The following is a 12,122-nucleotide window of genomic DNA, read 5'->3' as shown; positions in this document are numbered from 1 at the left end:
AAATTCATACGGTTCTGCTGCAAACAACACCAGTCATTCAGTGTGCAAATGCAACTTTCGGATGCATCAGCCCAACACAGAAAAGAACCTGTTTCAAACGTACGCCAGGGGATGGGGGGTTGTAGATGCTGACTCACGGAGCCGGGAGAGAAGGGTGGGGCGCACGAGCGTGACTCAGCGAATCGCGCTTTGGGGAAGGCTAACCCGACCCAGCCTCTGCCCGCTGTTACACAAGCAGAGGAGACTCGGTGGGGTACTGCTGTGTGTTGCCAAGGCGCACAGGCTTCCCTCCCCTCCCCCCTTCTGCGTGTATCGTAAGACCCCTGGCAATTTCCTTCAGTATGCAAACGCAGTAGAAAGGGATACCAAGAGTGGCCGTCGAAATCCAGTTGCTCGCTTGTTGGCTTTGCCTGTAAATGGGGGAAGTTGAGCCTGCGGAAGGTAAGAAAAACGAGAGTGCCCCTCGGCCTGCTGGCTCCAGCATAGATATTCGGACTTCGGACACTTGAAAGTATCCAGCCAACAAGTCCTGCTTTGGGAAGGCAAACAGGAGCGTTTGTTTGCGTAAATCCCAAGCAATCGGGAAACACTTGGTTCTGCAGGGGAGAAAATGAAAACACGCGCACCCTTTTCTGCAGCTGTAGAGTAACATTGTCCCACCCCCTACTGTTTGCACAATGCCCTCTTTTTTTCTTGACAGCATTTCTGTGCCTTCAGGCTGCTGTATAATAGGCAAAAAACAAGTCAACAGGGTTGTTTTTCTCAGAATGGAAGACAATAGCTTTACCGGTTGAGTTTCCGGATTTCTTGCGCCTGTTAAAAATGAGCCCCACCAAAAAGGCCACAGCCTTGTTTTTGAAGACCAAGTATGAAAGAAATCATGACCTTTCTAAGCTGTGTTCTGAATGTTCACACACACCTGAATTCGAGCTGAGCTGTCTTGCTCTTAACTCCCAAAGTGATTATGGCAAGAAAAGGGATGTTTCATGTAGTAAATCACTTATAGTATAATGTGGCCTTGGAAAAGAGTGTTTTGAACAGTGTGGACCACCTTCCCCACAAAATATGGATTCTAATCAAACCTGAACTGTCCCTAGAAGCTAAAATGACTAAAGGGAAGCTTTCATACTTTGATCACATTATGAGAAGACCAGAGTCCCTGGAAAAGACAATAATGCTAGGAAAGGTTGGAAGCGGCAGGAAAAGAGTGGGCCACATATTAAGGAGTAACATGTAAATAGGCGGATGGGAAAGTTGTGGGGGAACAGAGAGGGTGTGGCGAATTTGGGAGAAGGGAATAAACATGCTGTGGATATACTGTTTCGGCGGAGTCTGCCAATGTAGGGATGACTCTCTTTGCAGATAAAGCTATTTAAAACTCTGCTCTGTTGGCTGGATATTTGGTAAAGAAATATTGGGCACCACAATGGGTAGGGACGGACTTGATGGCACTTAACATACACACAATAGAGAAGTTATTTGGCTTTAATTTCTTAGGTGATCTAAAGCACCTAAATGATCTTAAGTTAGTTTATTTAACACAGTGAGTCTCAAGCATGATTTTACAGGGTGTATGAATATACATGTATGGAAATAACTAACTGTGTTTCATTATCAATTTTCATTTTCATAAGCACAAGAGTCATAGAGATTTGCTTGAATTGTCTGGTCAAGGATGTGGACTCATGCTCTTGGCTTCACAGCCTTGCCCCATCTTGGTGGATTCCTTGGCTGGCTCATTACCCGAAAGGAAGTGCCCACATGGTATGAAAGTCTGAAGAAACCTTCATGGCGGCCACCTAATAAAATATTCCCAGTTGCTTGGACTGCACTTTACACAAGCATGGGGTAAGACTTTCTGGAATTGTCCTCATCTTCATCTAAAACTGCAATCCTAAACCCACTTCCTTGGATGCTTCATCAAGCTGTTACTTATGATTAGGGATGCCACTCAGTTTCTAAACAATCAAGGTTGACTAATTGTGTGAATTATAATAAATCAGTCAAATCTGCATATATTTGCATATGAATCAAAGAGCAGTCCAGAAGAAAATATGTTCTCTATCTGTATCCTAATGATGCTAAAAGAGTCAGCCCTGGTTAGCATTTGGATGGGAGACTACCAAGGAAGACCAGAGTCTCTATGCAGAGGAAAGACCATGGCAAACCATCTCTGCAAGTCACTTGGCTTGAAAAAAAAAGGGGGTGGGGGTTGCCATACATCAGCTGTGACTTGACAGCTCTTCTCTCTCTCTCTCTCTCTCTCTCTCTCTCACACACACACACACACACACACACACACGCACGCACACATGAGTATGAGTCAAAAGGAAAGGGAACTTCAGAAATTGGTGCTGCCCGCCCCAGATCCACTGGGTAAATTCAGCAAGTTACCCAACCCATCTCAATAATTATATTTACCCTCACTGCCTGCCTGCCACCAGATGTTTATAAAATACTACCCTTCGCCTCTCAGTCAGTGGAAACTTGGAGATTTGTTTATAGATTGAGGAGAAAGTTTAGGAGGGGCTGTGTGGGATCTATAGTTTATATTAGATCAGTCCACTTAATTTGTCCAGGCTCCAGACTATAATCCTTGACAGCCCTCACAATGGGGGTGGGAGTGGGGTTAAAATCAGCCACAGCCATTGAGGATAGTGGCAGGAAATTAAAAAGGAATCCAGCTGCCATGGTTTCCTGCCACTACTTTATCCACTCAGTGGATTAAAAAAAAATCTGTTGTAGTTCTGATCAAGATGTTACTTGGATGTCCCATTTGAATTGTGAGGTCTGAACTAGAAAAGACTTCCCTTTACTGTTTTGTTTAAAAGGTTTTCAGATTTTTTCAGCAAACCTAGGGATTGTGCTAAGTTTGGAGAAAAAATCCCCTTATCAGAGGCTGCATTATTCATATTTTTCAATCTGCATTATGTGGCTATTGTTCAGAAACACATATATAATATTTATGCTGCCTTTTAAAATCTTTGGATTTGCTGGTTTTAAAGTGTTTTGGGTTCCTGCTCTTATTATTTAGCTGATATTAGAAGTGATCTTCATTTTGTGTTTTTAATGTTTATTTTGGTATTAATGTTTGCTTAAGCTACCTTAAAGCACGTTTTGTCAGCTTAGAGCTCAGGATTCAAATGTCACAACATCTGCCTTTATTAATTTAGACATCTGAAAGCAAAATACTGACTGTTGTTTCCCTTTTGCAGCTATGCTTCATATCTGGTGTGGTCGGACCTTGGTGGCTTCAACAGCAAAGCCATTGTTCCACTGGGCCTTTATGGAGCTCAGCTTGCTTTGAACTGGGCATGGACTCCTATATTCTTTGGTGCACATAACCTAACTCTGGTAATAATCCTTTTCCATTTACAGTACTCTTATTTTGCATATATTTCAGTTACTTGTTGGGGATGTCTAAGCATATTGCCTGGAATCCCAGGGGGCTGTGATGGGGCAGTGGAATGTGCAGTCACCTGGGAGCTCCAGCATTCATTCTTATTTGTACAATGTGCCACAAAGTGCAATTTTGTCCAATAAAGTGCAGGTCTAAGCCCATTGACTTCCCTAGATTCTAAGCCCAATTCTAAGGCCATTGACTTCCCTAGATTTAGAAGGACATAACCTTGTTTATGATTGCACTGATAGACTATTCTGGGAATTCCCTCCAGAAAGTCAAAAACCAGGAAGAGCTAAGGATTGGGGTGTCTTCATTCATTATTCTCCTCGCTGTGCTGTTCTTGGTCCTCTGTCCTTGTTTTCCTGTGATTTTTGCCAAAATTTACCCAGGGACCAAAATTGTTTCATAGAACAAAGCAGGCAAATTATATGCATTTATATTCCTAAAATATCCCACTAGAAGATATTCAAGTTATGCGGTTGCCAAATATGAAAGTCCCCCAAGCAACATATTCCAGAACTGTGTAGTTTAAGAACTGCCAGAGTCAGGAGCCGTTCAGCCAGGCTGTGGCAAAAGGCTTGCCTTGCTTGTCTTTGCTATGCAGATGGATCCTGCTAATGGTATCAGTTCACTGCAGTTTTGTTCCCTGGAGTTTAGGCTTAACAGGCTGTCTTCAGAAGGATGGGAGTTAGCAGTCTACTATATTGGGCGTTCTACTTTTTCTGTTAAGAGTAGTGTCTGAGATAAACAGCTTTGAATGCCACACCTTGGCCCAAACAGGAAGCAGATGTCCCTTTGAGGTGTAAACTCTTCATTCATGTATGGCTTGTTAAACTGGAAAAAACCAAAAGATTAATATGATAACTGGAAAAAGTGTATGTTAGATTTAGGAGTTATGTTAGATTTTCTCCTGCATCTAGGAGAAAAGGAAGGAGTGCTTAGCAGCTACTCTAAGGAACTATGGAAGAATTATGGAAACCAAATAGTAATTTGGTGATATGTTTATAGAAGATTCAAAAAGTGCTTAAATTGTTGTATAATCTATCTTGGCTGCTCTACTTGAGAGTCTGTCCAGCTGTGACTTCAAATGAGGGCTGTTTCTTCTTAGATTATATTAATCACATGGGAACATTCCTGGCAGCTGTCTTTGTATCAAAAAACAGCACGTGGGAAAAACAAACATACTAGCAGTGCCATCCTGACATCATTATACTCTTCCAAGTCTCTTTAAGTCCATTAGAAAAGTGTAACTCTACTTTGGATGGCAGTGCATGATTTTCTTCATGATTAGGCTCAGAAGGTACTTAAAAAAACACAGCTACTTATGCCATAGGAATTTTTGTAATTTCTCTTCACTAGAGAGATAAGTCTTTGATAACTCAACTGGCTACAATAGAAATAGAAAGCAGAACGTTGCCAGTGTACGCAGTCCCACATTCATGCCTTGTCTTTAAAATATGGCCACTAGAAGAGCTAGGACGACTTCCTTGGCAATATCTGTTCAGGGGATCATTGATTCATTAGTCATGTTGACTACAATCGTGTGATTATTCAAGGACTAAGAAATTGTAAACTGTTTATTTAAATTGGTTTTCTATGTACACTTACTGTGGAACTGAGGGCGAGAATTTTTAGGCAGAGTTGAATTCTGGGATGCAAGTAGTGCTAAAGTTCAAGGGTACTGGGAGATGCCAGTACAGATCTTGAAATGCAAAAGAAGGATTAGGAGTTTACCCTCTCAAGTGGAATCCTGTGCTGGAGGGGAGAATATGGCCCACATGGATTCAGCATGCTTATAGTCAGGATATCTTAAGTGAATTTCCACATCCGGAAGCTGTAAACCTCTGAATACTAGTGTGAGGAGGCAAGATCAGGGGTCTCCACGCCTTGTTCGCTGGTCTTTCAGACTGATTGTTGTGTGAAACAGGATGCTTAGTCCTTTCTATTTTTCTCCTCCAGGCACTGCTAGATATTGTGGGTCTATATGGATTAGTGTTGAGCACCATGTATTCCTGGTACCCTATTAACAAGACCGCAACCATGCTAATGTTGCCTTACCTTGCCTGGCTGACCTTGGCTTCTTCTCTCACCTACTACATATGGAGAGACAACCCAGAAGAGGGAAAGAAGAAAGAATGAGAGAATTTGGCAAAAGGGAAGTCGTTTGGTAGAGCTGTTTGACTCTGACTCTGGTGTTATGGAAGGGGGTTGATTTTGTTGATACTAAGGCATTTTCCATGTCAGTGTGGAGGGATGGGGAATCTATTACAAAATGCAGGGATATAGATGAGCTTGCTATACATTTTAAATCTGAAAATTTCCCGCTCCTCATATAGGCAAAGGGAGCCCACCATGCTCGGCTCTTCCCCTGGCCACGCTTCCACCCCCGCTACACCAGCGGCAGCAGAGGCTGGCGTCCTGGACATGGGGGGTTGGGCGGCCACACACCGGTTGCATTGCCTCTCAACTGGGGTGAGTGCCCCAGGGAGGGTGAATCCACCAATGTGGTGGTGTCCTCTTCCAAGAGCAGATTCAGTCTCCCCCTCTTGGGACCTCCCAGGGAAAGAGATGTTCACCTTCTTCCACGCACGTGCCTCCACAGAGCTTTAAAAAGTGAATCATTGTCAGTACACCTTGCCTTTTATGTAGGTAAGATTGTGCTCAAATATTTCAAGTAGTCATGAATGTCCTCAGTGGCAGCCTATTTTTCTCATTTGCAGTGGCGGCGGGGGGGGGGGGGGCTCCTACCTTTCAGCAACATTTAGGACTGTCTCCTTTCCCAATCAATCTACATGGCTTAGGTTTTGTATTAAAAGCTTGTTTCATTGCTGTCCTATCAGATTTAGGTTTAGAGTCTGATCCTTCTGACTTGGTCATTGGTGAGGAGTGTAACCCTGTTGCTTCCTCTAAATTTCTCAGCAGCTTTTAATAACCTTGACCATAATATCTTTCTAGATCAACTGGTCAGGCTGGGAATTAGAGGCAATCCGGTGGTACTGCTCTTACCTTGCAGGCCAGAAGAGACTGTTTGGGGACTGCTGTTATGTACTGCAGCATTTATGTTATATTTCACAGGGCTCAGTTTTATCCCCTATGTTATTCAATGTATACTAAGAGAGTGCCTGGAGACTTGGGGTCAGGTGTGATCTCTACCTGAGCTATGGATATGGATGTTTTCACAGGTTCCTGGAGTCTCAGTGAAAGAGAGCTAATAAGCTTGGGCCCTTTCTGCACGGCCAGCTTGTGGGGGTGCATTGGCATAGTTTATGCTGATGCACCCCCATGGGACCATTCGCACCGCCTGCAGAGCAGCCTTCGCACAAGCTGCGCCGCTTCCAAACGTTGCTTACCTCCTGTCTCCTTCTGTCGCATTGTGGAGGCCAGGGGACACGCCCCCCCAGCCAGAACGACAACCCTGGAGTCGGAGGCCAGAAGGCATGTCTCCTGTCCTCCACAACGCGATGGAAGGAAACTGGAGGTAAGCAATGTTTGGGAGGGCCGGGCGAGAAACGCCGGCTTTGACCGGTGCCGTTAACATGGCACAGAATGGAAGCTGGTGTTTGCTAAAAACCTTGATCCCCGAGCGAGGTTTGAAAACACCGTTTTGGCTGGAACAGAGCGCCGCTGCAGCGATTTGGCAGTGGCGCCTGTGTTTGAGTTGATTTTCAGGAGTTTACAATGTACAAGATGGTGGGCACCCCAAACACAATTTACAAACTCTGTAACAGTTATACGTGATCTGTGATTTGCCTGTCTTCCCATGTACACTGTTCCCACTCTAGATCAGACCTAGGTGCAAGGAACTTCAGCATCATCATGCACACTGTCGACCTGAACAGACATGGTCCAGGGGACAGCTGCGTGGCCCATTGCAGAAGGTCTTCTGCAATGGGCCTAAAAGTTCTTTTCTTGGACTACTTCTCTTTCGAGTAATAGTGGCACAGGCATGTTTGTGTGAGAAAGAGAATGAGGGATTAAAGTTCCTTCTGCCCATGTGCTATATAAGAGAAGACACACAGATCGCTTATAGCATGGCAGAGTTTTATCCAGAATCCACAACCTTTGAACTCTGTCTCATAGAAATCTACCCTTAAATTCAATCTCACAGCACTTATGTGATTCATCAGAATATGATGGTAACAAGTCAGTCACTTCTGGATGATTGCATAGCCCAGTGGTTGAAAGAAATCTCACCTCAGCCATGAATTCAATAGGTAGTTTCAATCTCCATGATTTAGGGGTAATAGTGAGCCACATTTACAGGGATGTTGTAAGGATGTGCTATGTAAATGCTACTATGCTAGATAAGGGCTTTTTTTTTTTGGATGAGACTGCACTCCCCCTTAGAGCAGATTTGCTGCTTTGGGGGGCTTCTGGATTCTGCTGTTAGTGGATACTCAAATAACATTCATTCCATTTGACTCATGCCCCAGTTGTATTCCTTTGTGGGGGAAGATTATCTGGCTACTGTCACATCCAAGTTTGATTACTACAGTGCACTGATGTGAGGTAACTTCAGAAGTGTTTGAAAATTTCAGCTGAGCTAGAATAAGGGAACTTCACTGTTAATTAGAGTATAAGACATTGATTGTATAATTCCAATATTGTAAGATCTTCCTTCATTTTGTTTCTGGGAACAATTAAAGAAGCTGGGACTATGGTACCTAAAAGAATGTCTTCTCCCATACAATATTTCAGCACTAAGACCTGCCTCTGAGGCCCTTCTCCAAATGCAGCCCAGCTTCAGAAGTTAGCAAGGTGGCTGCTGGGAAGAGATTTTCCACATCAGTGGTTTTAGAGCTCTCTTCACAGAGAGATTTGCCTTGGGCCATCATTACTGTCTTTTAGGTGCTGTCTTTTAGCAACTAATACCTTTAAGACAACTTTGCTTCTGCTGCTTTTTATATGCTGCCTTTTCATTGCTAATGGGTTTTATTTTTATTGTTTGTAAAAGACAATTTGTTCTGAATGTTATTCTTTCACTCCATTTAAGATTCAACATGACTATGTTTTGAGTGAAGTGGACTTTTAAAAAATGAAATAAAATAATTTAAAGGGCAACCTTTGTGTTACTGATTGGTGTATTCAAAATGGACACGATTATTTGGGTCCCCTAGTCTGTAAATATGTCGATGTATTAGTAGATTTTCTGGAATAAACCAGAAGGGTTGTCACTTTGTGGCTAAGAGTCTAGAGTCATCTAAAGGAATAACAGTATTGATTCAGAAGTCTTTAGCAGGTAGCTACTTTAAAGGAAACCAGAGTGGGAGTTGCCTTGTTAAGCCTACAGTTAGAAAAAATTGTGACCATTTCTTACCTCCCGTCATTTATAACTTCTTCACACACACCTGCCACAACACAACAAGCAGGAGGATGGAATTATAACATTGAGCAGCAATGATGTGCTACAGGGAACCAAAAAAATGATGCACTCATAGCACCCGTCTAATTTGTCCTGATGGAAAGTAATATAATTGAAATACAGTGTTACACCGAGGTTGTCTTTTTAAAAGATCAACACACATTTCATATCATGTGGTCTTCCTTAGTGCAAACTATAGAATTAGATTATTTAGAGAGCTGTAGCTCCATCTAGTGATCAACAAACAATATTATTAAGATAAAAGTGTGGTGGTGGTGGTGAAAAGTGTGATAATCTCATACTCATGATGACCCTATCATGTTTTCAAGACGAGACATTCAGCGGTGATCTGCCATTGCCTGCCTCAGCATCATAATCCTGGTATTCCTTGGAGGTTGTCCATCCAAACACTAGCCACATGCAACCCTGCGAAGCTTCTGAGATTTGATGAGATCGGGATTGTCTGGGATATCCAGATCAGGGCCTGATAAAAGTAGCAAGCTAAAAATGCCATTTTAGGGCTGAGTTTCTGTAAGAAAGAATTAATAAAACAACTGAATGGAGAAAGCCACCATTTAAGGTATTTCTAATAGATCATGCTCTGCTTGCCAACTAGAGGAATTGTCCACTGCCCTTATCCCCAGAACTCTGACCTATATGAAATACTATATTTATTATTAAACACATGTGCATTAGATAGAAGCTTAACATTCTATTTATTCTGCTGTTGGTGAATCTAAAAACTACGCACATCATTAAATGATGGCATGTGCCCAAGACCATCGAATTCCACTGCCCCACCCAGCCACTGCCCTGCCAGTTTCCCCTGCCTCAGGGACATGGTGTACTGAATTACTCATTTAATCCCCCACTTCACTTTATTCAAAAGATTACACCCACATTTGCAAGTAACCAGGATACTTCTACATGTAAACAAAGGCTTTTACCACACTCCATAACATCTCAGAAGCAGGGGAAGCCCCTGTGATTCTGACAAGCAATCTGTAAAGCATCTAGGCCTGTATAACTGAGCACTCTCACTGATCCTGTCTCCAAGTTAAAGAGGGTTTATGCTCCTTGAAGGCTTCTTAATTCTCTGTTTGGAATCCAGAGGGGTCTTTGCTTGCTTGCTTCCACACTCAGCAGTGGAAGTGATTTTGAATCAGGAATGGATATAACTTTTCATTAAAACAGAAAATACATGTCTGGAAGTAGTATGCATAATTACATGCCGCGCACAGTAGCTGCCACATGATGATCAGATATACATTAAAAAGTTTTATTATGCAAGTACAAATTAGCACTTGAAACAGCCTTTTTGAAGCTCCTTCTTGGGGTTTCCTTAGTTGGTCATAAACCATCCCCTATATTTTCTATAGCAAAACTTGCTGAAGCAGGGATGGGGAGCATGATAAATGCCAGAGTTAAACAATCTGATATTTCTTGTTCTTCAAAGTCATAGATCCAAATGGTTCACTTCATATTATCCAGAGACCAAGTGCTGCTCATAGATATATAGATACAGTATTTCCCAGGAACAACACTTAGGATTGTATCTGCGTAAGCAAAGGAGAAACTTTTATTATTTTAAAAATATCCCCCTTTCCTTTCCAATTGTATTGCCCAAGGCAGTTCATCTATATATATAAAAAGCAAACAGTGACTTTGTTAGTCACTCTCTAACGCTGAAACGGCCCCAAATTTTCACATGACGTTCCTCCCTGTTGCGGGCAGGTAATGGGACCTTCAAATCGCCAAAAGTCCATACCTGAGTCAGGTAAAACATCTTTTTCCTGGCGCACCAGGCCCTGAAGCTGGCTGTGTTTAACTGTCACCCTTAGAATGTTCGTGCAGCCTGTCTGTCTGTGGCCTGAGGGCTTGGAATGTTCGTGCAGCTGGGCAGAGATGAGCAGTGAAAACAGTAAACAGGTAATACTGTTAGGTAATACGAGTGGAAGTGAAACATATATACACTTTGCCGTGTGAGACGTCAGGTGGGGTCCTCCCCCTCACACGCAGGTAACTTTCACTCTCTGTGCCTCACCCACTGCTACCACACAATACACATCCAGTTCATCCTCACACACCTCACTCTGTCCTCCCTCACATCCAACCACCACTTACCCACTTCCTCACCCATATTCACCACAGCTCTCTTTTACTAAACGCGAACTGGAGTTTGCCTTTTTCTTATAAGAAAATCCACCGGGTGGGGGCGAACCAACACTACTGGCTCCGCTTCTTTTGCACATGTCGCTTTAAGAACCCAGAGAGCTGGCCTCGATCTGAGCGCCTCACCACCCTGCCTCTGCTGCCTGACTGGGATAGCCTCCTTGCCCCAGTTCTGCCTTACCCAAGCCAGGACTGTGCGTGTCAACCAGCCTCATGGACAGCGGAATTCGCACTCTGGACAGTTCCATTGTGGAATGGAAAGGGTTACATTATACTAAAAAAACAAGACTCCACTATATAACAATGTGAATTGAAAAGGGGAAAAGGGATTCCATTTGACCACCCCAAAAGGCTATGCTGCGGATCATTGGACCTGCATGGACATCTGTGTGGGTTGCGGACTGTGATGAGAAGGACAATTGCCACAGCAACGCCTGGCCCGGCCCCACTAGTAGTATTAATAAGAACCACAAAAAATACAATAAACCAGCACAAACCTTTTCCAAGGAAGGAAAAGGACACAGAGTCAGTGCTGCTACTCTGGTATGTAATAACCTGATAACTGAAAATGATCTCCTTAGTGCTGGCTTCTAGACTATGATTTTCAAGCCATCTGGTTGTTTCAAGTGTATACATAGCGATAGCTTACAGTAGATTAGCACATTTGTCTGTCTTCTCAGAATCTTAACAAGGATACCAATTAATTAAGTTTGCAACAAGAAGCAAAGGTACCGACACCCCTCTCTTTACAGCTTTTCTGGATTGCTGCACCATTGAAGTATGGCTCTATATTATAGAGCAAATCTGCACAAAGGTATGAGATCTTATGGAAAATCTCCCAGTGCCTGGAGGTAAAAGAGATAGTTGGTAGGTTGAGGAAAGTAAGTCTTGTCCTCCGCGTTGCTACTAAGTACATTTGTTTATTGTTTATTTGCCTTGCAGTAGTTACAACTTGAGGGAACAGGGAGCACAGGACTCACAACCAGACAGCGTATCCAGGGATATGTTTTGTTTTGATAACCAGCTGTCCTTCAGAATAAAAAGAGCACATCCCATTTCTGCTGCAGACAGTGTCTTATTTCACCTTTGCTGCTAGCCAACTAAATATTTATTTGAGACAGGATCAGAGAGAGTGCTCACTTAGTTATTCAGGCCTAGATGCTTTACTAGCAATTTCAGAGTTCA

General features: G+C 43.0%; 1 protein-coding gene across 1 annotated transcript; it reads left to right on the top strand.

Annotated features, from left to right (window-relative positions):
* The first annotated feature begins 209 nt into the window (after positions 1-209).
* TSPO2 (translocator protein 2) lies at positions 210-8,464 on the top strand. Its single transcript, XM_048498511.1, has 4 exons — positions 210-441; positions 1,635-1,848; positions 3,216-3,354; positions 5,363-8,464. Exons 2-4 carry the CDS (start codon positions 1,676-1,678, stop codon positions 5,540-5,542), a joined length of 492 nt encoding a protein of 163 aa, XP_048354468.1. The 5' UTR covers positions 210-441; positions 1,635-1,675; the 3' UTR covers positions 5,543-8,464.
* The last annotated feature ends 3,658 nt before the right edge of the window (positions 8,465-12,122 follow it).

The sequence above is a fragment of the Sphaerodactylus townsendi genome, linkage group LG05 (assembly GCF_021028975.2).
Source record: "Sphaerodactylus townsendi isolate TG3544 linkage group LG05, MPM_Stown_v2.3, whole genome shotgun sequence".
Classification (NCBI taxonomy): domain Eukaryota; kingdom Metazoa; phylum Chordata; class Lepidosauria; order Squamata; family Sphaerodactylidae; genus Sphaerodactylus; species Sphaerodactylus townsendi.
The sequence above is the reverse complement of the archived record's forward strand: the minus strand, read 5'-3'. Positions and strand labels throughout refer to the sequence as shown.